Below are 25018 nucleotides of genomic sequence, written 5' to 3' on the forward strand. Positions count from 1 at the left end.
TGTGTTTTCGCATTACTTATTTCTTTGCTTACCATGCCAAATACTGAAATAACAGGGATTCCACACTGTCATGTTGAATGGATTTTGTTCTAAGGTGTGAAAAGTTGTCTGCCTGTCCAGGGTTTCATAATATCCAGGTAAAAGTGGGCGCATGAGTTAGCTCTTCCAAGGCTGCTCTTCCCTAGAAGAGTGCTGCAGTTTTTGCTTTGATCTCCATTTTCAGTCTGATGTGCCCTGGCAAGGTCAGAAGGAGGTTGAAAAGCAGGAGGCACTAAGAGTGTGCCTCTAGAAAGTGGCATCTACCCACGTCCCCTACTCCAGTGGGGCTTCCCCTCACACCACGACTGTCTCCTTCCATCACCTTTGGGAGAGAAGGACTCTGCACCATGGATTAGGCTTTGTCTCCTTTCCCTTGGGAGATGCCTCTGCATCTCTCCCAATGGATTTGCAGGTCAGTTTCCCTTTGCTGGATGGCAGCAACATGGATTCTTAGTCTCCTACATGTTAAGATTCTTTGCCATATGAGTTGGGAGCTGTTGCTTTATCCCTACACAGGGAAGTAAATGGATCGCTGATACACTGTGGAAATTCTTAAGTCAACAGCTGGGCTTTAGAGGCAAGATTTTACTAACAGCAGGTTTGGAGTGACACTTAAGAACATTGTGTGTCGTGTTTTGTTTCCCAGGTGAAGATCTCTGGGCTATTGTAGGTGCATGAGAACCAGAGTGATGTGTGGGCTCATGTACAGCTTGTGCTGCTTTTCAAGCTGGGTAAAACACTGCTGCTGGGATAGCAGCTTTAAAAAACCTGTGTGTTCTCCTATTTGGCTGTGCTTTTTCTATACTTTCTCACAGGTGGCTCATTTAGATACACACAGATGCAGTACCCCAGGTTATTCAATGTATTTAAAATATTTCATTATATTTAGGGGGAGCTTGAGAGGTTTTTAAAGGTTTGTAAAAAAGAATAAATTAATTTGAAAACCAGAAAAGCTGAAGTCCTTGATGTAAAACATGATGGTGTATGCAAAGAGGTTTAGAAACTTGTTTGTTGCTTGCACTATATTTATCCCAGATTAGTTTGCTGTTTCTGCTTCCTACCTTGAATCTTGATACATTCAAGATTCTTCCTTCCTGGTATCTCTTCTGCTGGTACTCTGGAGACGGGAGCTGCTAAAGCTAAAATAAGTGCAAAATGTGCTGATGCTGATAGTGGTAGTACGTGATGAAGACAGGTTAGAGATTTTTAAAATTTTTTCTTTCATATAATGTTGTTTTCAAGTATTTACCAGGCTTGGAGTTGCGAAGCAGTCATCTCCTAGCAAAGGCTGGTGGGAGTTTAGTCTCTGCTTCTGGTGATAGAAAATAAGGGACAAAGAACACTGATGGTGGCCCTCATATGTCCCCTGTGTGTGCCATTTCATGTTCCAGATGCATCTGTTGCCTTGTGGTCAGCTAGTGTGACATCAGCACATGCTGTGCAGGGGAGGGCATCTCTGTGGGCCCTTCTGTGTTGCATATCTCTGTGTGATGGACTACAGTCTTGGGGACCAGGCTGTCATATCATGCTCTCTGCCAGCCCCATGTTCTTGAATGTGCAGTCTCGCAGAAACAGAATGGCTGCAAATCCTCTGCTACAAAAATGTAACAAATAGTGGGGATGGGAAATGTGAGGCATTAGTCTGCAGGGTGAGAAGATTTGTGCTTGCTAGTCTATTAAAAAAGGCAATAAACTGCCTTCTTCATGGCAAGAAGTGGTTGTTAGCTGGGACAGGCTGGAGCCACTTTCTCCTCTGATCGTATCTGTTTCCTCTTTGGAACAAGAGAGACAGTGGAGGGATACTGCTTTCCTTGGTTGGTTTAGAAAATTTTCTGGTAGGGAGAAGACAATCTTGCTGTTATTATTTTGATGCAGTGAGTGTGCATTGGCACAGATTTTTCAGGATGCTGCTTTCCATGTGTAAAATTGTTCTGCTTGATAGCAATTTACTCTGTCCCCCTTTTTTAGAAGTGCAGTGACTGTGCAAATCCCTCACAGGATGCAGTACTCAAAAATGCTTTTGGCTCCCAAACGATAACAGTTTGGTTCTGTGCCAAGCAGTTTCTAGCTCATAATTGGAGTGAAGATGCTTTTAGTGTTCTCAACACTCCCAGGGTGGGAGCATGCTGATCTGCATCTAACCATGAGGTAGGGTAAATGTGCTTTGTTATTTTAGTGTCTTGGGAACTGAACAGAAAAAAAACTCAGCTCAGCCAAGTCATTTCAGTAAGAACTTAGGAAGATTCCCATACATTGGAAAAGGGAAGAAATTTGGGCTGGGAAGAGGGGAAGCCAGGTGAACACTTGCAGGAAAATAGAGGAAGAGAGGATATAATTTCTGCTTTCAGCACTTGTTCTCACTCCTGCCAAGCTAGGTTTTTCCCCAGCCCAGGACTTGTTACCTTGGGAAAACTCAGAAGGAACAAGGTGATGTGCAAGGTTCAGAGCAAGGACCAAAAAACCTGAGGAGAAGAAGGGCTTTAGGGCTGAAGTGCCTGCTTGTTGCCAAGCTAGAGATCTCTAAGCAGGAATGCTGTCATATTTAGCTTTCTGAGGGGTTTAACTGAGTGAAGTGGTCTGTATGGATGCATCAAATTCTCCTCTTTTTTCCTTTCTCACTCTGACAAGTCACTGTACCGCTGTGTGCCCATTCCAGGTGTTAGGGCATGCACTTGCCCTGAGCAGCCCCACCTGGGACCTGCACCCACACCCCTGCTCCTGTGCCCAGAAATCCCACATCAGCTCAACTTGGAGCCTTCAGTTCTGAAAGATGCTGTGGGAGTTGCTCACCCCCCGCCAGCCATTGTCATGTCTGTGCCTGCTTATGGACCCTGCAGGTTCAGGCCCTGTAAATTCAGGAACTCAGAGAAGATGGGGTTCAGCTTCCAGCTGAGGATGGCAGTAAAAGCAAGGACAGTAAAGCTTGCAGTGTCTCTGTATTGGTATCAAATTAATAAGCACTAAAAGATACTGAATCTACCTGTCTCCTCTCTGTTGTTTTTCAGCAATTTTGTTTCACTGACATAAGGCCCTACTCCTTGTGTTCACCAAACATGATGTCTGTAAAGTCCTGAGATGGCTGAGGCCTCAGGTGGCCTTTCTCTGGACTAGTTCCTCTTTCTATCTTTTAAGCAGAAGTTCAGGTAGTGCAGTAATTTCCATGGTAGTCAAAAGCTGAGCAGTGATGCAGGAGCTTGCCAGTGGATGGGGCCTTGCAAGCAGTCTGTGATCTCTGTGCTTGGGATTTCCACTCTGTGCATTCCAGAGAAGCAACTTCAACAAGACTGCTGATTGAGGCAAAACACAAAAGAAGCTTCCTCAAAAAGAAAATTCTATCTCATTGAGATTTCTTTTGGGCAGGTAACTTCACTCAAGATCATAGGCCAATTGCTTCATGTTTAAAGTTTGCTGTACAATAATTTTACTGATACTAGTATTGATGACAAGACTTTCTCTGAGATTAGGAAGATGTCCTTACAGCAGCCGTTATCTGGACAGTAGCTGATTTTTATCTCTGACCTGCATAAGAAGCTGTTTCAATAGAAGCAGCAGTCCGGCAGTAAAAATCTGACAGCTCTGTTTATGGAATGGGCATCTGGGCTGTAAGATACGAACAGTAAATCCAAGAGACAAGTGTTGCTCCTTGATGTCTGGGCATGCCACTACACCAAGGGTTTTGGGAAGGCATTTGAGGTCTACCCTGAGACATCCTCAATTTCTGCAGTGTTAATGGTAGTCATTGTTTCACCCCGCCTCAGTCTCTTTAGTCTTGATTTCCAGCTCCAGATTTGCTTAGGCTCTGCCTTTCAGTCCTCATTTCATGAGTTTTTCTTTTCCAAGACAATTCCATGGGCTTTGCTGTAATTTTTTAATTTCTTCATGTCATTGTTGGAGTTTGTTCTCCTAAATCTCATCAGGTTGCATGCTGATAGCCATTTACTTCACTGATGCCTTCTTTCTAGATCAGTTCTGTCCAGATTTGCTTTGAATGCCAGCCCTAATTTGCACAGAGACTATCTAATAAATCTGTGCAGCTATGATCCACAGCCCTGAAGATCAAAAACATCTGTGTGTTTCTACAACTCTCGTAGTTGTGGAAGAGTCTCTCATGTTTCTCTTACCGTGTTTTCCGATGGGTTTTAACAACAAAGTAATGTACTGTACATCAGAAAGAGCAGCTGGTTTTGTGTATTTTCATTAAAATAAATTATTTTGGTCTCCCTCCAAACAAGGAGAAATTAGTTGTCTTTTTTTCTACTTATTGCAGGTTTTTTGGAGTCAGATTCTAAGCCTCCATAAAACTTTCTCAACTGTGAAGTATTTTAACACCTTGTGTGGGTGAGGCTACTTCCATAAAAACTCAGTGGTGTTTCTGTTACAAAGATGTGGACATGAGTTCATAGTCCAAGAAAGTATCTACTGCTGAAACTTGAAATTCCACTAAATCTGGCATGTACTTGTTAACAGTGGTTTGTGTTCTGTTGTCTGCAGTGTTTCTGCCTTCCCAGGACGATTGTGTGGCTGAGAGAGGGCACAAGTAGAACAAATGTTCTCTCAAAGTACAAGAAGAAAGCAGGTCTTGCTCCTTTCTGAAAGCATTGTGGGTTCCAGTGGAATGCTCACCTGCCAATAAATCTTGTTTTGTTTTTTTTTTTCTGTGAGGAGTGAAAGTGGATGTAACTTTTGGAATGACCTTTTCATCAGGAGGTCACCATGTCCTGCTTCTCCCATTCTTACCAATGCATAACTTAGCATATCATTGTGGTGGTGTCCATGAAGTACAGTTCATTGCAGGGAAGCAAACTTTTTGGCTCTTTTTGAAGCCACCTGAAAGTGTGAAGAGTTACAGAAGATGGGAAAACCAGCTGAACTAGTATAGCACTATCTTCCTGACAGCTTGCAGGAGTGGTGGTGTTTTTATCTCGAGCACTCTCTCCATTTCCTTCCTCTGTGAGCTTTGAAGTTTGTGCAGTGGTGCAGTTTCAGGCCATAATTAGCCAGATTTCAGAAGTTGCTACATTCAGGGATGCTGAGTGGCTAGAAAAAAACCAAACCAAACAAATCCTTATTTTTTTCCTTTCCAGTGTTTTCACACCACTCCATCCCTGAATAATTTTGTGTTAAGCTTTTCACAGCAGGTTGTCTGCATCTCTGAGCATGTGCTTTGAAAGGCGAAATTTTGAGTGGCAGAAGTCAGTGTTCCATTAGGACAGTATATTACTTCAGGGTGTGAAATAGAAAATAGTTACCACAATAAAAGTGATAATGCTTGCTACTTGCTGTCAGCTTGGTAACTCTTCTTGACGGTGAAAATGTTGTGATTCATTTCACAATGAATCTGCAGTGGCGTAAAAGTAAGAATGTACTTTCATGTGAATATGACTGCCTATCACACTGTTTATTCCCTCAAAATATTTGGTTTATTGCTGGCAAAGAAATAAGAGATAGCTTATTTTTTGGTACTTAATTTTTGTTACATCAGGAGTTGTGCTATTGGTGTGCATAAGGTGTGTTATTCAAAGGCAGCCCTTGTGCTGCTGGGATTATAAAAAGCCTCCAGAAAATGCTCTTGTTATGTGTTATCAAACATAAGCAAGTGTATTAAAATACACTTGCTGTTGTGGAATGGCTCTCCATCAAACTAATACTTGAATTAAATGTGAACTAGTCTGTCTTTCTCTTTCCTACCTTTGTGTAAGTGTGCATTTGGTTAATCACTTTTAAACAAGAAAGCAGGTAAACCCTTGAAGTGTGCTGCTATTTACAGTGTTTATTTTCCATCTGAGTTCTTTTTCTTAAAAATCACATGGGGGTTTTTTTGTGTGTGATCTTTAATAGTAATGGTGATGAATGCAAAGTTGCCTGGTTAATAAGGTGGTGTGACTTACTCTTTTGACTTAGATATCCCTGAAGAAGAGGCCAGATACTGGACCAGAAAATTAGAACAAATAAATTCACTGGGAGATGATGAGGTAAATATCTAAATTGAAAGAATATTGTAGCCCTGAATGTCTTATAACTAGCTTTTATTCTTTGTATTAGATCCCTGTGATTAGGATAACTACTGAATGTTGATAATTTGAAAGTCCTTCATGAACTGCTTACAGAACTCTTTTCTCAAGTATACTGTTCAGTGTTAAGGAGGGGAGTATTTTTCTGCATGCTGGTAGTGCTTGAATAATGTTTTGTTGATGCAGATATGTTCAAAGGAAAGGCAACACCATGCTTTACCTGAGCAGACAGTGAAACCATTTTTGACAGGCTGTGGTAGGTTCTTTTTGTGAAATCAAGTCAAAAAAGACTTTTTTTGCAGTTGACTGTTTCTTTGAAGATGACAAAGCAAGATAATGAATCTTTATTTGAACTGAGACTGTTGGAGTGTTGGCTTTTGTCCTAATGCAGTTGTTAATGGCTCAGTTTATGTGCATCTTGTATTAGGATAAGTCATAGCTATGGCTTTATGCTTCCCCAGCTCTGGTGTGTACTTGGCTAAGCAGCTATGAAATAGAGGTTACTTTTTTTTATTTCTAAGAGAGACTGTTGCATGACTGAAATTTTGTTTGCAGTTCATACTGTTTGCAGAATAAGATTTAACATGTATAATGAAGTATATGGAAAACCCCAATGCTTTTGTGTTGATGTGAGCATCATTGACTAAGAGTACGGTGCTGGTGAAGCCTTTTTGACAGGTCTCTTTCCATAGAAAGATAACTTGCAAAATACTCTGCTAGTGCAATGACTTCAGGAGATTTTGTTCTGGGATCCTTCATCTATTCTTTTCTGTTTATTATGTGAGTGATTTGGTTTACTGTGCAGATGAAGGAAATAAGGTGGATTTTTTATTTTGACCGAGGACAGACCAATATTCGGGTGGGTAAAAACTTAAAGAATTTAGAGCAGCCTATCCTGCCTTCCTAGAAGTTTGAAAGCCTCTAAGAATCGATGAAAAGCCTAATCTGTCAGTTGTCCTGTCAGTGATGCTCCTGTCCCTCCCGGTCCTTTGCGCTGGAGCAGCAGTTCAGGTAATTCAGTGAAGCACAGGTGCCCTCTAGTGCTTCACTGAACTGGTACGTGCTGAAAGATATCCTGAGCTGAGTCTCCCCTTTCCCTGCAGTGCCACACATCTGCTTGCTAATTTATGTGCTTGTATCAAATACCAGTAACGAAGTAGTATCTCCTTATTTGTGACCTAGAAATTCATTATGGATGTTCCCTTTGACCAAGGAGAAAAAAACTTGTGCAGGGCCTGACCTCAGGTGGTTCTTCTGTAGTTCTCCACATTTGCCAGCCACCCAGAATGGGGATGAGATCTTCCTTGCATATTCCCCTTAGTGGCAGTGACTTGTAGCTCAGGAGCTTCCAGAGCCAGAGGCAGTATCCTTGTGTTGAACAGCACTCAATGGATTTCTCTTTTGTGGATGCCAGTTGCCCTTTAAATGCACCCAGGTCAGTTATGTTTTTGCAAAGGAATTCAGCACCTTAATTGTGCATTGCCTGAAAAAGTATCTTAATTGCTGTGAGCAAACAAACCCAGTGTTTGAGAAACCAGCTGGAGGCAGGTTTGTTTGAAGAAATTAAATGACTGATCCTCATGCATTCAGTCCCTGCCACTCAGCTTCACAGACCTCAACTTTTGGGCTGCACAATCCTGGTCTGCACAGTGTTTTTTAGCACAAGACAACTTTGTGCCCTTGTCTACTTTGTTTTAAGTGCACCTATCTGTGTTTGAGATAATGAATGAACAGACGGAAGCTGCAGAGGAGTATTGAAGAAGTAGGTTCATGTGGAGTTCAGATAGTGTCATAGAAACGTTTTCCAGCCTCTCTTCCTAAAAACACTTAATATTTTCATTTTGGGACTCTTGATAGCCATCAGGCTGATGCCTTAAAAAGAGCAAACTGCTGCCATTCTGGGATCTCTGAGGATAATAATTCAGAACCCACTGCTGTCCTGTGCTACTGCAATTGCTCATCAGCAGACTTCCTTTCACCACTTTGTCAACCAGTCAGTGCTGTGAGATCCGGCAGTTCTTGTTTTCGAAGTCCTGATTAACTCAGTGGGTTGGCAGTTTGCTGATGATAAGACTAACCACCTTTCAGGATCCCTTGTGCATTTTAAATAGCACAGATTGAAAGATAACCGCAGCGGAAGTTTGCAGGCTGTCACCTTCCATGCACAGAACTGGTCATTAATCCCAACCAAATCCAAGGAGAGACTGTCTGGTGGCTGTGTTTTGCACAGGCTGCTGCACCGGCTTGCTAAGTTTGCCACTTCCTTTGTTGTCAGATCTTTTTTTCCTAGCAAATACTGTTCTCGTTATTTTGGTCAATTGTCCTAATTTTCTCATATCTTTATGTAATACAAGATAGAAGAGAATAACAAAATAAAACCACTAGGTTCCCTAGGGTGTTCCCCTAGGGAATGCTTTGATGCTGTAACAAACAGCTTTGTAAAAAGTCAAAGCTGGCTAATTGAAATATCTCTATGTTCTCTAATTTAGTATTAAATGAGATCAAAAATTCTTCACTTCGGATGTGAAGTGGATCACAGGAGAGTTTGCAAGTGTTAGCTGGGCAAACATTGTGTTCTTGCCTTGCCAGGCGCATAATTACCTTACTGCTGCCATCTCCTACTCTGGGTTTGCTGTGAGCCCGCAGGAGATTTGAACTACTGTGGTGGAATGTCTAAATGTAAACAGGCTTATTCCCAGTTTGGAGCTCCCTATCACACTGGTATTGTGGTGTGAAGAATCAGGTCTTTTCAATGTTTAATTCAAGGTCTCAGAGTTGGTAGTAGGGCCTATGCTTGTTCTAAAGCAGACTTCACCTTAAACAGAAGTGCACTTTGTAACGTGATTTTGGCATGAAAAAAGAGGACACTTCTGGGACTGTGTTTAAATACAGATATAATGGAGAATATATTACAGATATTATGCTTATAGATATTGTGTTTTGATAGTTCCAGGGATATTTTCTCTTATGTGTGGATGCTATCATAAAGTTACCACTTGCTTTCTTATCTCTCTGTATGCCTTCCTATTTTTTCTTTCCTTCCTTTAGTATCCCTTTCAGGAGGAAGTCCAGAAGAAACCATTGCCCAGTGCTGCCTCCCAGTGTTGTAAGTTAGACTAATTTCTTCTCAATATTTTTTCCTCTTTCAATGTACTTAATTTCCTTTTGTGGTTAGATGTCAAGTGATGGTACATCTGACCAACATTTTCTTATTAGAAGTACTTAAATTTCTGTGCAGTTATGAAAAGCTGTGCTCATCAGAATATTGCTCTGCAGCTTCTGATGCCAGGAAGTTAAATCAGGCATTGAGTCTTGCACTTGCTGTTGTCCTTGTGTGCAATAGGAACAGAAAATGTGTTCAAAGTCACTAAGATTGTCAGACCCTTGTAATATTTATACCACTAAGAAAATGCTGTATTTTTTCATGTGACTATATTAGGCTATGTTCTGCTAAAACTTCCTGTGTTAAATATAATTTTTATTACTGTTTAATGAAATTTTAAGAGGCAGAAAATAGGTGGAGACAAGTACTACTGGTAGCCTTTTAAAATGCACCAGAGGTTTGTGTACTTGATGTCTAATTTCTTCAATATTACTTTTCAATGCTGCGTTGATGGATGGAAAAAATATTTTTACTAATTTCTGCTTGTCTTGTCTTGCATTTTTTATGCTTCTGAAAACATGGATGGAAAAATAATATAGCACTTACTGTATCTGATGATTTGCTAAATTAGATTTCTGAAACACTGCTTTTAACATACAATAGATGAAAGCTCAGTGATGTCTCTTGTGAATGTCTTATCTACTTTTGGCAACAACATTAATAAAATTCAAGCCCCATAATTTAAACAAATCTTTTATCCTCTACTTCAAATCCTTTAAGATGTGCATATTACACATTACAGGCTGTTTATCCATTAGGCTGATTATAGGATCTCCTCAAAACTGATAATACTAGGAAATGCTAATTACTGTTTACCTTTTTTGAGTAGAATTAATTTCTCTGTGTACTATTGTTATGTTATCTTTAAAGTATCTTCAACAACTCTAGACATTAAAGAATTGCCTAGGAAACCTGATTGTGGCGTGTAGCTGGAACATGACTCTATATCACAGTATTCCAGTAATACTTTCATTCTAGTTCATTCTAGGTAACACTTTATGTGTCCTCCCTTTTCGGGAAAAAAAAAGTATGTTAAGAATAAAGCAGAGGTTTTTTATTTGGTAGGGTGTTTTTTTGTTTGTTTGGGTTTTTTTTGTTTTGTTTGTTTCTTGTTGTTTTGGGGTTTTTGTTGTTGTTATTATGCTGTTGTTGTTCTGCTTTGGGGTGGTTTTTTTTGGTGTGTTTTGTTTTTTTTCAAATGGTCAAAAGGGTACAGTTGATTTGTTAAGCCCATAAATAAGAAACATTATGGGAGAAACTAATATTTGATTAAAACATACTAACACACTATGCAGAACCCGTAATGTCAAAAAGTCAAAGAAGAACTGCCTGCTGTATGAGGTGTCCAAGAAATGAATGTGTTATTTGCTGAAATTATTTTCCCGGCTCTGTGCTCTGGGCTTTCCTTTTGTTTGAGGGAGGCTGATTTGATTGAATCTCCCAAGTATTGAGATGTATGGGTAAATTAGAGAGAATGCTTCTGTGTGGGGAAAATAGCTGCACCTGTTCCCACATCAGGGTGCATTTACATCCCCCTGTAGCTGGTTTCTCCCCTGGAGAACCAGCTGGGCTCTTGCACACAGACACAATGAGAAGCAGCACTATGGCCACCCTTGTTGTGCTGCCTGTTAACAGCTTGCAACTTGCTGGAAAGTGACCTTTTGCAATATTCAAGTTGAAGGCCTTGTGGTTTGAACAATTAATGTCACATAGGAATTAATATAATCATTCATGGGATTAAAAATACTCATTAGAATGGATGTTAAACATTTCATAGCAGTCTGTTGTTAATGTATTTAAGAATTTTCAATAAAGTTGATGGCACTGCATGTACTTTGGCTTGTTTACTGCCTGCAAGTATCTGATCTCTATGAATATCTATTTACATGGAAAAAATACAAAATAGACATTTAATATAGAGGTACTTTTGAAAAATGAACTCTGCCTACATCAACTTGTGTATGAGTTGTCAGCTTGCCTCAATACAGAACAGTCCTTTGAGACTCAAGAGTTTAACACAGAACATGCACAGATTGTATCTCTATTGAAAGCTGACCTGACCTTTGCATGTGACACAGGAGCTCAACCCTTTTTACACAGGAGCAGGGTGGGTGTCCTTTACCACACTAAAATGTGTTCAATATGGAATGTTCTTACTTACCATGTGGGTAAGTAATTGGTAGGTATATTTTTAGATAAAAAAAAAATATCCTCAAGAAGACTTTTAAGGCTCATCCAATTTTCCACCACATCATTTTTCATTTTCATCATCTTGATGTGCTGGATAAGGTATGGTTACTGTGTGGAGCAAGACAGCAAACTAAGCGTTTATTTAGAAGAAGGAAAAAACATGCTCAGTGTGAGTAGGTTTTACTCCACGAGAATGTTTTCCCAATCCTTCAAAAACCACAAAAGTATCTTAAAACCTGAGGCACTATAGAACAAAAGTTCTGCCAAACATTTCACATAGCTTGCACTTAAAAATAATTGTACATAACTGCATGTGCCACTGGTGTCCTGCTTAGCCACTCTGGCTGCTCTCAGAAGACCATTTTGTTGTCCTTGTTCTAGCTAGAGAAAGTCCTACTCCAGCAGGCAGGATCAGGTTCACTAATTAGGAAGATACATGTCCTTGCATGTTAAAATTAGATTACACTTCTGCCCTCTTCTGCATGTGTACTTTACACACATCTTTTACCTTTTCCAAACCAGATTTTCTTGTGGTGGTTTCCCACTTCCTGCAGGGATACAGCTTGTTCAGTTATCTCCCCTGAGTAGAGGCGGGGAGAAGGATGGAGCAGGATGTGAGAGAATTGGCCCCATCTGAAAGCCAGCCTCTGCTGTGAGGGTGGGTTTTTGTTCCTGGGCATGTATGGGCTGCTGCCTTGGCGTGGTGCCATGGGAAATCTCAGCCCACACCCGGAGCTCTAATGTTTCCAGAGATTGTTGAGCTTTCAGGCTCCCTTTTACAGTAAGTCTCAAATGCTGTTTTGTTCTTAGAAGACTCTCACCCATAATTTCTGAGGTAATGTGGGATTTGGGCTTGCTACCTATTCTTAAATGAGGCAGGTGGTTCTGTTGCATATACAGTCTTTTCTAGGCCCTGCTGATTTTGGCACTTTTGCCTCTTTCCTTCATTATAGTTAACTGTTTCATTTTTAACTCCCAACTGCGGTGTGTCCCTATGTATTCCTCCTGCCCCAGAAAGATCACATGCTTCCAACTGATTTAACTTTCAGTGATCCCAAGCAATAAACAAAGCACTGGAGTGTCCATGCATCCAGTTTATTTGCCTTTCTATTAAATGTAGTCATAATTATTAATGTTTTGATATGTCATTGTTAGAAAACTGCAGCATCTCCATATTGGCTTTTACCCACAGCCTGAAATTAAATATAATTTGAAAAGAAAGCAAGGTTTTGTTTTGTGTGGAAATTCACTTTAAATTATGCAGATTGAAAACATATTATTTGATTACTTTGGCATTGAGTCAATAAGCTCTAAGTTATTTATTGTGAGGAGTTACAGAAATGTTTTCCTTGCAAGCTCAAGATAATTTCTGGACACACAGAAGTCCATTGTAATCCACAAGTGAGTCACACTGTGAGTATTTTAAATGCAGCTCTGACTTGGATCAGTTTCAGTGCAAACTGGGATGAGAAAGATACTCCGCATCTTTGCAGAATCAATTTGGCAGACTTGGTTAATATCAGCTGCTGTAAATACTGCCCTACACCATTTGTCAGGGAGTTTACAAATCTGGAAGAGAGAAAGTTTGTTCAGTATGATTCTCAGGCAAGATAACCTAAGTGTCACTTATTGTCCCTTTTCTGCTTCAGTGTTTTTGTTCCATTTCCTTTAGTCCTTTGCTCTGTGAAATCCCTGATTACCAGAGCTGTGGTGGGTGTTGATGTTTTGTTGTGGTTTATTTTTTTTGTTTTTGTTTTGTTTTGGTGGCATTGTTTTTGTGGGTTTTTTGTTTGGTTGGTTGGGATTTTTTGTTTTGGTTTTTTGTTTTGGTTTTTTGGTGGGTTTTGTTTTGGGTTGGTTTTTGTTGGTTGATTGGTTGGTTTGGGGGTTTTTTGTTTATATGTTTGTTTTCTTTTGGATTTTCTTTCTTTTGGGGAGTTTTGTGTTTTAGTGTGTGTGTGTGGTGTTTTGGTTTTTTTTCTTTTTGTGTATATGTGTGTGTGTGTTATATTGTAGGTTTTGTTGTGCTTCTTTTTTATCAGAAGAAGATAAAAATTTTGCTTGGCTCTGGATAGAGATACCAGCAGTAGGTTGGTAATGGCAACAAAAGAAGCAATAGCTTCTCATATACTCTTTTACCACTAGAAAGAATCAAAGCCAGCCTGTGCTTGGTCTGCCATAAGATGAGAGAGAAAAAAACAAGATTACATCTCTTAATGCTCTTTGGAACATGTGTATGTGCACATGCATGCAGGAAAAAAATGCTGCAGTTGTTTTAGATACATAAGCAGCTTTTTATCTACTTAAAATCTGGCAAAATGTTTTATACATATTTTAGGAATGGGGGCTATTTAATGCCAGATCAGTTTGTGGTGGTGACCCTTCTTTGCACTGATATTTGAAGAAATCTTGTTTTGCAAAATTCTTCTAATTCCTCTGCATGCACTGCTATTTCAAAGGTACCACAAAGGCTGACTTTGAGAGGTTTCATTCCTGATGCTCACTGGTTTTCTTTTTGGGAGATCAAATTCCAGTGGTACATTGGGGAGGCTTATTCATTCCCCTGAACAGACTCACTCTTAATGCTGAGATGATGATGCTTACCATGGCACTGTTGATTTTTGTCTGCTTAACAGCCAGATGATTGTCTTTCCTGCCCCTTACTCCCCAGCAAGCCCCCAAACACTGATTTTATATTTGTGCTGTACTGTGGATGCAGCATTTTCTGCTGCCATTAATGTGCCACTGGGTTTAGAGTATCCAGCCCTGCTGTGGGGTAGATGGCCATGTCTCAGCAAATGGCAGAGAATTAGCTTCTTTCCTTCTTTGGTAATAGTATATTAAAAAAGTTATCTGCTCTACCAGTCTCTCAAGGCCAGGCAGCATCGAAACACTTAAACAGACCCAGAATGTGCCAGTCCTAATTGTTCATAGAAGTGTATGGTCTGTGACAGTGGAGGGTCAGACAGCATTGAGAGTCCTGGGAGGTGACACTGCCCTCTTTGTTGTTAAGGTGTGTGCTATACATCAAGATTCTGGCTGGTTTTTTGTGGTTACCAGCCTGATTCTGCACTTAAACAACAGAGGTCAGCAGCCACCTACAGCATCTCTAGTCCACACCAGTTTGGGAAGGGTAAAGTAATCATAATAATGGTTATTTTACCCTTCTCAAGGGTAGGCAACCCTGAAGATCATGTTGCAATCATCGTATAGGTGTACTCTAGTAGGAGTGGAACTTCTGGCTGCAGTGCAGTTACAACTCAAAAGACTGTTCAGTGTAAGTGTAATTCGAAACAGTATACATGAATGACTTTGTTTGTTTGTTTGTTTGTTTGTTTGTTTGTTTGTTTGTTTGTTTAAGCTAGGCCAGGGAAAAACAGTTTTAGTCCATACAAGGGGAACCATTGTATGAGTTTTTTTGTGGTAGTTTACTGGAGGGCTGGGAAAGCTAGATCTTTGGCCTCTCTGCTTCTGGGTGACTGGCAGCTCCTGTTTCCCTTTGTTTAGGATAAATCCCCTCTGGGATGCTTGTTTTCCCGTGGCTTTGTGGCACTCACTTTCTGTGCTGACTGAAGGCATGATAGATCTGCTGAAAGGAACACAGATTCAAGGTTTTACTCTAAAATATCTGCCTGCAATTTTAGGATGAAACTGCTACTTCAGGACTGGATATGCCTAAGGAAGAGTACTCAGCATATGGAATTTAAAAATAAAAATACTGGTTATATTAGATTATACAGTAACAAAGTTTAATGTACTGCTGAACTCTAGAGAACTCTAGGGCTTTGATTTTGCTGCTGATACTCTAAATATGTTTTTTTAGTTTTTATTTTCCTAGAGTATAGGCTGCATTTTGAAAGGTGGTGACAAGCAAATAAAGGTTTTACTTTTAGATAAACCCCAAATGTAAAGTTCTTACTGAAATGTTGAGCACTGCCAAACCTGACAAGCATCTCTATAAGCAGTGATGAGACGAGCAAATATTCATTTAAACACTCTACCTTTCATAATTTTTCTAGTGCTCTTCATGACAGCTTATTTTTTTCTAGTGCAGTTTTTTTAAGGACTTTAAACTTTATTAGTCATTATTTAATATCATAGCAATAGGAACAAATCAAATTGAATTTTGTTATGACAGTGAAATATAAACTATTTGAAAGTTAAAGATTTTAAACTGGTAGAAGAATGATTCCCCAACTTTATGCACAAGCCATAAGTATGTGTCCTCCAGCAGTGAGGCTTGTACTTAAAGTCCAAGGTTAAAGGTCGGAAGAAAAAAGGCACCAAATCTTTTATCTCTGCTGCTGTAGATTAAATTCCATGCATTAAATTAAATGCATGTATGTCATGTTAGGGAGTCGACTATAGTCCAAAATTGTATCTCAGGAAGGGGTATATAAATCTTGTCTGTAGCAGTGTTTGAATCTTTTTGCCAAATAGTGTGTGACTTGGTAGCCTAGAAATTTGTAAGACAAGGCAGCTGTATGGGCATTATTGCAGTGGTAGACATGTTACAATTTTCCATTGAAATAAAATTAGTTGTCACTCTGCCTTTTTTCTATGGTTACTGATGAGATGCACAAGTTTGTAATAACTTAGTGGGTACACTGGATGATTGATGTAGATTCAAGCTCTCCTTAAATTCTCAGATCTCAATCTGATTTTGTTTAACCAACATAAAGGCGGCCAGAAGGGCCATCTTGTTTAGTGAAATAAAATACTCAAAAATTTCAGCATAAGCTGAATGCAGTGAACTGGGGAGCAAGGAGAGCATTCCAGGGTCATGCTTGAGTACCTGTCCTTGTCTCTGTCAGATCCTTCTAGCTCATTTGCCTCTTGTGCTTTCTTATCTCCTTTTATGCAGAGGCCTTAGCCCTGCTCTGGAGTGTTCCAAAACTGAGCTGGAAATGGTGGTACTTGTTATAAAACCTTCTTTGGCATTGTGCTTACTGAAAACTTGACTTCCTTCTAAAAAGCTATTCAATGTATGTTTTCTATTTTAGAATCTTATTCCACTAAAATACCACCTGTTTAGTTTTGGGGAGTACATTGAACACTGGAAGAATGTAGATTTTTATGGAATCTGAGATCTGTTCATACTATGTTGAGGGTAGTAGCCATGGGAAAAGGAGATTTTTTAAGCACAGATAAAAGAACCAACCAGAACAGTCTGCAAATGGTACTTTATCAGAACCAAATATACTATCGTCAGTTTTGTTTGCTTTTATAAACTTACTTAGATGATTTCTGTTTGTGCCAAACATGGGACATAACAGGGGGATTGAATAATTCACCAGCCTAACTATAAGCAGTGGCAGCAGCAAATGCTAATGTTCTGACAGGGATAGTAGGTCCCAACCAATCTCAGAGGCTTGTAAACAGAAATGAAACAAAATGGCACACAGGCAGTCAAATTAGATGGCATTAAAAACTTGGAATAATCTGCTTTTTTACAGTGTCCCTGCTGATCCAGGCTTGACAGTGTGAAGTGGGGAGGAGGAGTTCCTCCTTGAACGGTTGCATAACTGAGGCACAGAACAAGCATATGTTATATTCAGGGAACTTAGATATGCTTTATAGAATGTGTTAATGATAAAAATGTTTTAGCTTCCAAGGCACCAGGCTGCCTGCATTGCTTAGTCCTTAATTGGAGGTTTATATGAAACCTCATTTTTTGAGTACTGAAACTTACAGATACAAAATAATGTGATAACCAAGACACACACTGTTGGTATTTATGAACACATGGAGTGACTAGTCTGACTTGTCTGTATCATGTATTCCATTATTGGTGTATGTGGTTGTATGGTTTTGGAATTACAACTTCCTATTTTCTGTCTGGACTTCTTGGTGTTTTTAGTTTGAGTTTGCACAGGTTTAAATTTGTTCCAAAGGTGATCTGGAAGGGATGTTTTCTTAAAAAATCATGGTTATGCATATTTCTTTTATGAAGCAGAAAAACAACTTGAAAAGGCTAAAAAGAAATTCTGTTTTCATTAACCTTCAAAATATCAAGACTGTCAACCCAGGTCTTCTGCGATTATGCTGAAGGACTGAGATGTATACTGTTAGCTCCTGAATCTTAAATGAAGCAGCATATGTGTTGAATCTTTAATAAATTCATTTTTTTCCAAAATGTTAGACACTAAAGTGAAGTGGGTGTTAGTAAAAACAAACAAAAGCGGAGTTTTGAGCTTCTGACTAAAAATCCCTTACTCTCTGTTATTGCATCTCTTTCTCTTTGCTCCTGCAGCATTGCTTTCCCCAGCCTATAGTTGTTGCATAGCCTGGTCAGCCAAACCCAGCTTCTCAATGTGAGAAAATGAGCTGCTGTCTAAGGTCAGCTTCTCCTCTCCTCGCCCTGCCTTGCTTGGCATTGGCTGCTATTTGCCTTGGGCGTGGAAAGTCTGTGGGATTTTCATGCTGTTCATTAGGAACTTGGTAGCAGTGAGGTGGACAGGTAAGTAGCTGGCTCAAGGTCATCACTGTCAGCTTGAGGACTTTTTTATCTGTGGGCAGTGGTCATGCTTCTCCTCCAAGGACAGACCTTGTATCCCAGCGGGTTGTATTAGCACTTGGTGGTTTTCTCCTTGTTGCAGTTTCAAATGATGAGTAATGTTGTGCCAACCATCAGGCCTTTTTCTGTCAGGGAGGTAGTGGTTAGGAACATTCTCAGCGGGTTTCAGAGATCACTCATACCCTCCTTGCAGATTTAGTACAGTGGTTTGTGCAGAGGCTGGCAGTCTGGGATTTTTATCTTTGTGAAACCTGGAGGACAGATAAGCTCCATTTCCTCTGTGGTTTTTCTGATCTGCATACCAGCTTTGGAAATTTATAGTTATTGTCTGGTGTTTCTTCCCCAGTTACTCTGGGATTTTACAAGTGCATTCATTTGTGAATAATGACACGCATTTCACTAGCATATGTCCTGACTGCAATAATGCTGTGTCACTACAGAATTTTTCTGGATCTTTGATAGTAATGCAAGCTGCTAATATTTGAATTTTCCTTCCTTTGCCTCTTACTGTTCACCTGAGATACAGACATTTTGATGGAAGGATTTGCTGGAGTTGTTGTTACATGTGTTAGTGTCTTGAGATTTTCAGGAATGAGATACACGTGAGCTGTTGTTCAACTTCTACATTAACAGGAAATTGTCTTTAACGGGAACTCTTGGTTACAGCAGATCAAAGCTCAGTGCAGGGCTCTGTCAACATGTGTCTCTTTCCTAAGTCCCTTTTCCTATGTCCCTCTCTACTGTCTGTGCTCTCTCTGCCTTTGGTTTCCATTCCCTTTCTCCTGGTTGTCTCCCCTTTTCATTTCTTTGCCATGTCTTTTACTTCTGTTTTCTTTGCCAGCTTGGTTTTGCACTCCTCTTTTTCTTCTCCTCCCCCCCTGAAATAACACTCAGACCTCTGTCAAACCTGGTGTTTAGGTTTTTTGTTGTGAAAAACAAGCTTGAGGGTGATGGCCCTGTGGTCAGGATCATGCAAACAGTGTTAGGTGGATCCTGGCAGGTTTCTCATGCGTTTGGATACATCTTCATCTCATCTGGCTCAGCACATCAGCACATCTGGCTCAGCTGCATTTTCACTCTTGCTGCTGAGTGGCATTTGTCTTGTCTCACACTGTAGATTGTTGGTGCTTGACTTGATGGACTTCAGTTCTCTTCTGTTATTAAATCCAGAAAACAAGAATTTCTGTACCCAGCAGAGGAATAAATGTTCTATACTCTATGGTAACTGCATGTGTTCAGCATTATATCAGTGCTTCTTTCTAAGTCATTCAATTTGTTCCACTTAGTTAGAGCTGCTTCCTTTAATGACCAAAGCAAACATACATGTGTTGCTTTTTTGGTGTTTTTTTTTTTTTTTTTTTTTTTTTTTTTTTTTTTTTTTTTTTCTGACTACTACTATAGGAACCAGAAGGTAATGGCCTACCTTTGAAATTCTTCCAGATATAAAAGTGCCACTTGAACCTGAGCAATGCCTGTGCCTGTGTCTGTGCAAAGCACCACACGTGTGTTTATCAGAGCCTAATCCAGGGACCTTGAAGTACTGATGTGCATCTGAGGGACTGTGTTGCTTTGTAGATCTTTTGTTTCTGAAAAGAAAAGAGTAATCTGGTTATAGCTCTGATGCATCTCTGTGCCTGGCTGGTAGTTAGAGATAGTAGCCAGGACAGAAAGCTCTTGCTCATTTTCTGTCTAGCTGTGATGAATTTGTTTATTATCAGCTGCACTTTTCACATCAACACTCCTGTAAATGTAAATTTTTCAAGTGTTTTTTACACTATCTTCTAGAAATGCTGGTTCTAAAGCATTTCTTGGAGTTGCAAGTTGTGTGCATGGTTCTGAAGTTATTTGAGGACTGTGAGTACTAGTATGTTGAATCCATGGTACTGAGTATGACCTTTTCCTTATCAATACCCATGTTGTCACCATGGGGTGACAACATGGGTGTTGATAAGGAAAAACTTTGTTGTCTTATGAACTTGCTGTGCAGCTTTAGCATTAATTTGTTGTAACCTTCGATTTTACAGGGAAAGGTTTGCTTACTGTTGCAGGATTAACTTCATGTTTGCTTTAGAATGTCATGAGAGCCTTTAAGCTTTTTACCAGTGTGTATATCTGCCTAACAAAGTACTCTTTGCTTCGCATTGTTTACATACACAGTTTTTCATGCTGTTGTTATTGAAGTGATGCTCATCACTGGGTTAACTTTGTTCTGGAAAGGGGGCAGAAATGGAAATGTGAAGTGACTTTTGCCACTTGATTTGCAGAGTTTAGCCTGGAATGAGATGCTGTTCTAAACTGGGCTCTGGTTTCTGAGACATTTGAGTATGCTAGGGAATGACAGTGTTTAACTGCTCTTGCTAGGTTGACTGATAAGTATTTTGTCTACTTGTGTTAATAAATGCATGATTGCTTGTCAATTCCAAGAGTTTATAATGATCTCAGTTTTCAGAATGTCTTCTAAACAAACTGGACATGAGGCACAAGCCCCAACATAAACTTAATGTTGTATTTATTAAGAAAAAGATCCCTTAAATTTTCAAACTCACAATCTGTAAGGCGTTTTAAATACATGAAAAGTTTGCTTGTGGTTTGTTTTTTCTAAGCTTTCTTTTTCCATTCCTATTCTTTTCTGCCATTTGTGTTACATGCAGGCAACTGGAGTTATTTCGGATGGGGAGAGCAGCTGAGTACGTAACAGTTTGATTTCTTGCAAGCTTTCTGATCGTATAGTGATGCAGCATGCTCCAGTACAAGGAAAAGTGGAAATATTCATGCATATAGAAAGTCTGTTCCATTGTATTTTCTTTTATTTTCACTTAGTCTTCATATTTGTGTGGATGGATGGCTGTTCATTTTTTCACTTTTTAGCTTTGTTTTGGTCATGTTTTATATGATTTGCTTGTGCCTTCTACTGGAATTTGAGGACATGATGGCGTAATTGGACTATTATTCTTGTCTTATAAAGGTGATTCTAGTTTTTTACTTGTGTGTGTCTTTTATGTTGGTCTTCATACCTATGTAAGCCCAAATCAGTGTTTGAAGTAATGGAAAAACGCAAGGAAATCTGTAGTCATTGTCTTACTAAGATGAGATATGGTGGAGATATATTCTAAATAGTACAAATAGGAGCAAATCTGAAAGAAGAAATGACTGTTGCACACCAGTGAGGCTGTAGGTATTGTGTTATGTTCAGCCTCAGCGGGACAAGTATCACGGCAAAAGTTGCAGGGCTTTGCTTTCACTAGTGCTGACCAGCTTTAGACAGGAAAAACTCAGATACTGCAGCTGTCTGTGATCTGTAGAGCTCATGCCACACCTGAAGCTTCGTGTGTTAACTTCTGGTTACGCTGCAAAATTTTTGTTTTTTGTTCAAGAAAATGTGCCTTCACTTTCTGAAAGTGCTACAGATACTGACAGGCAAGGTTGAACAAAAGCTCAAGATACAGTGTGTGGCTTCCATAGTCTATAGAACATGCAAGGGTTGATCTATCAGTCTTAAAACAAAGGTGTTTGTTCCCTGAGTATGAGACAGAAATGCCAGTGTTACTTAGGGGAGCATGCAAAGAAAGATCACAGTGTCTGCATCCAGCAGGGCAGAGATTCTGCTTCATGCTTTTCCATTTTTGACATGGTGGAGTTTGGAGAGGATGCTCTTACTGCTTCTAAGTCTAATGCCCAACTAATGACACTGCATTTCATATATGGACCTGTTCTGCATTTGAGAAGTCTTCCACTAGTGACTTCCCCATTTCTTCTCCCACAACATTTTTTGTCCTCCTTGTTCTCCTGTCTTTGATCAAACGTAAGTTCTTTGTGCTTTGTCAGAGTTGACCAACTTGGTTGTACTGTCAGTACTGGATGTCTCAATTGTTTATTCTTGGAGGTGTGGTAGGATAGCCAAGGTAACTAATTAACTTTTTGACACTAATGTAAGAAGAAGTAGTGTCCTAAATAGCTTTATTTTCCATTTTTGGATATTTGGAAGGGAAATTCGGTTTAGGCACTAGTCAGTGAGAAGTCTAGGAGGGCTCTGTACATGTATTTCTCCTGTTCATCTGGAGAGTCAGTGTGTGGTGGTTTTGCTTTAAAAGGTACTTGTATTCATGAGGGTCCCTCCATCCCCTTCTCCCTTGAGGTGCTGTCCTCTTTGAAATAATTTTAGCATCCTTACAGTCAGCCTTCGGGCAGTGTTATTGGTGTTTCCAAGTGAACTCCATTAGCTGGACAATATAAAACCACTCTTCTAATTGTTATGTTTAAAAAGCAGCTGAGAAGGAAGCAGCAGAAACAGCATATTCATAGCTGGAAGACTTTTTTCTGGTTAGAGCTTCATGCAAGCAGAGTGCTGTAGCCCAGACCCTTGTTAGTTGGGCAGAGGGTGCTTTAGGAAAGAGGCATCTTGTACTGCTGACCTAATTTCATTTTAGGAAAGGGAAAGGCTTGAAGAAGTAGGGTAGATGTTCAAGGGAGTCTTTGCACTTCAGCCTGTCAGTTCTGTTCTTGGCTGATGAATGTTTCAGCAGCAGAATATTTTCAAGGGAGAAAAATAGGATTATGAAAGCTCTTAAACTGGAGACTTAGTATTGCAAACATACTGTCTTAAAAATATGCAAATTTCTAATGTACTTTTAAGCTGTGAGGGCAATACAAATGAACTAATGACCTGCAAAGTTCCATTTAAATAATTTCTCAAAATCTAGGCAGTTTTAGCATAAAAAAGATAGAGAAGGGCCTCAAAAATCAGTCTTAGGTCCTTTTGAGATTGTTTCCTTCATTCTTACTTCAGTAGTTCTCTTTCCACTAGTATGCATTTTGTTATAAGATTTTAGAAAGTGTATTTGTCAGAAGTGACCAGTGGTTCAGTAGATGATGGTGCAGTGGGATCTGAGACTTAAAGAAAGAAGCAGTTGGCGGCTATGATGAAAAGAAGTTTAAATGGATGACGGGAGGGGAAGGTGAATTAATTGCAAGGCCCATGGCGTAGAGCTGGTAGAGATTTTTGCTGACCTGGAAGTTATTCCTTCAGTTAGTACACTTTATTTTCTTCTGCCATTATTAAAATAGACAAAAGCTGTGAAAAGCTCAGTGCTTGCTTTGGAGAATTAATGAGGGTTTTGCTTTTGTCCAAGATTTTGCTCAAGTTTGTAGAGGATAACTAGGCTTGGGGGACTGGACATCAGCTCCCAGGGGCTGATGACACACTGTGCTAGAAAAGCAGGAGGCAATTTCAACTAAGTATGTTTTGAGAGGAGCTCCTGCTCCGCCTTGGGACCTTAAACCAGGCAAAACCACTTCTTCGAGTGCATTCATCCAGCCACCTCTAATAATTTTGCTGCTGGCTTTCCTTCCTGTCCTGAAGTTTGATTTAAAGAAGGCTGCCAGAGGCTAAAGCAGCCTAGTTGAGCTGGCGTAGCAGGACTGTCAAAGTGGTTTTGAGGTCAAGATATTAAAAACTGTATGTGTTCTACCCTGCAGCACTCATGTTATAACTTCTGGGGGTGGGAGTTAGGGGGAGGAAAAAGAGTCATAGAAGGTATCTCCTTCCTTGATTTTCCCCATTCTGTGAAATCCTACTGTGTGTTGTGACTGCCCCAATGGGTTTTCTTCTTATGCTCCCTATATGCATGAATATTCAGTAATGAAACATGAACAGCATGCTTCTGTCCTGCCCTTCAGCCTTACCCACAGCTCTCTACTCAGTAGGTCCAGTGACAAAGAAACCATTTTCATCCCTTGACAGCTCTTTGGTATATGTGAAATTTCTCAAACTGGGGTAAAAAAATTACTGTCTTTTTATGTTTATTGTTATGTGTCTTGTTACCAATTTTACTGATCTTCCGAGACTGAGGCTAAGCTCCAACTCAGCTTATAGAAGACTTGTTTTATCACCTGTTTGAAGAAAACAACTTGAATTTATTACACCATGTGTGTTATGAGGCATATTTTGCTGAAACACGGGCTGTAATGACTCCATTTGAAGGGGCACTGCATCCCCAAAGCCACTTCTGCAAATTCTTGTCAGTCTCTTAATTAAAATTTAAGCATCAAGTATGTTAATGAATGGGATCATCATTATATGTTGACATTTCAGAAAACACTTTCTTGCAAAGGAAATGTGTGCTGTAAGCCACATATGGGCCAGGTTTTAATGCTTTTGATCAGGCTGAGCAATGTCTTTGTTTGAGAACACTTCTGTTAAATAAAGTGAGAGTGCTCATAGGGTAGTTGCAGTTCAGCATGACTTAGAGTTTTTTGAGTTCACTCTTATTTATGAGTTGAAGATTTCTGTCTGGTATTAACATTTGTGGATGCTGTTAGGTTCATGGGGCATACATCAGAGAAAAAACATGTTCCTGCCTCATGGAGCCTTGCATCCTTTAAAATGCCTCAGGGAGGCATTTTGTGTCATGACCTCAAAGAGACTTCCTGCTGCTAGAAACCAGTAAGAACTCTGAGAAATTCTGGTGTTAGCTTTTATTAACGTATATGCTCTAAATGTTTGATTGAAATTTATGCTAATCAGCTATTTTGGGATGTTGCTTAGAGATGCTGTGGTTTGTGTCAGAAATCTTTGTTTGATAGTGCAGAGGTGAGATACGATGACTGGCGAACAAATCCAGATAGTGCTTCTGCAACAGTCTGATTCATTTGGAATTCTCTGAGCCTGTCAGCTGTTCAGAGTTGCTGATCCATAGAAGCAGTGTTCTGCTTCCTAATAGACATAACTGTGTCTTTGCACTCCCAGTATTAGTGAGTCACTGGATTCAGCTTTTTTCACCCAGATAATTTTTCTACTGGTTTGTATTTTTTGTTATACATTTGAGGCTAGCTAAGTTGTTTATCCCTAAAGCTGTTGGTCTGGTGACTTTTACCAGATCTTAAACTTGTATCTAAATTAGACTGCCTTCAGCATCTTCAAGTGTCGTGATGATTATGGAGCCACAGCTGAAGAACTTTCCATCATACCATAGTTACTTAGGCTTTACCTTAAATGACAGTTATGAAGAAATTAGTTGAGCAGCAAAGTGAGGCATTAAAAGATACTTTGGAGCAGTGTGTTTTCTGTCCAGTAGAAGTAATTATTGTTCCTTAGATGGC

The 25018-nt window shown here is 39.8% G+C and overlaps 1 protein-coding gene across 3 annotated transcripts in view; it reads left to right on the top strand.

The window, feature by feature from the left end:
- Nucleotides 1–25018, top strand: part of LOC311165470 (protein unc-13 homolog B-like) — a gene marked incomplete at its 5' end in the record, with an annotated part of 207766 nt that overhangs the window by 36996 nt on the left and 145752 nt on the right. For all 3 annotated transcript variants that reach the window (XM_084225440.1, XM_084225439.1, XM_084225441.1), the window contains 2 exons: nt 5941–6011; nt 9099–9156. In XM_084225440.1, the coding sequence (XP_084081566.1) occupies nt 5941–6011; nt 9099–9156 (129 nt within the window). The remainder of the gene's footprint in view (nt 1–5940; nt 6012–9098; nt 9157–25018) is intronic.

Source organism: Fringilla coelebs, assembly GCF_963513975.1.
Source record: "Fringilla coelebs genome assembly, chromosome: Z".
Taxonomy (NCBI): Eukaryota; Metazoa; Chordata; class Aves; order Passeriformes; family Fringillidae; genus Fringilla; species Fringilla coelebs.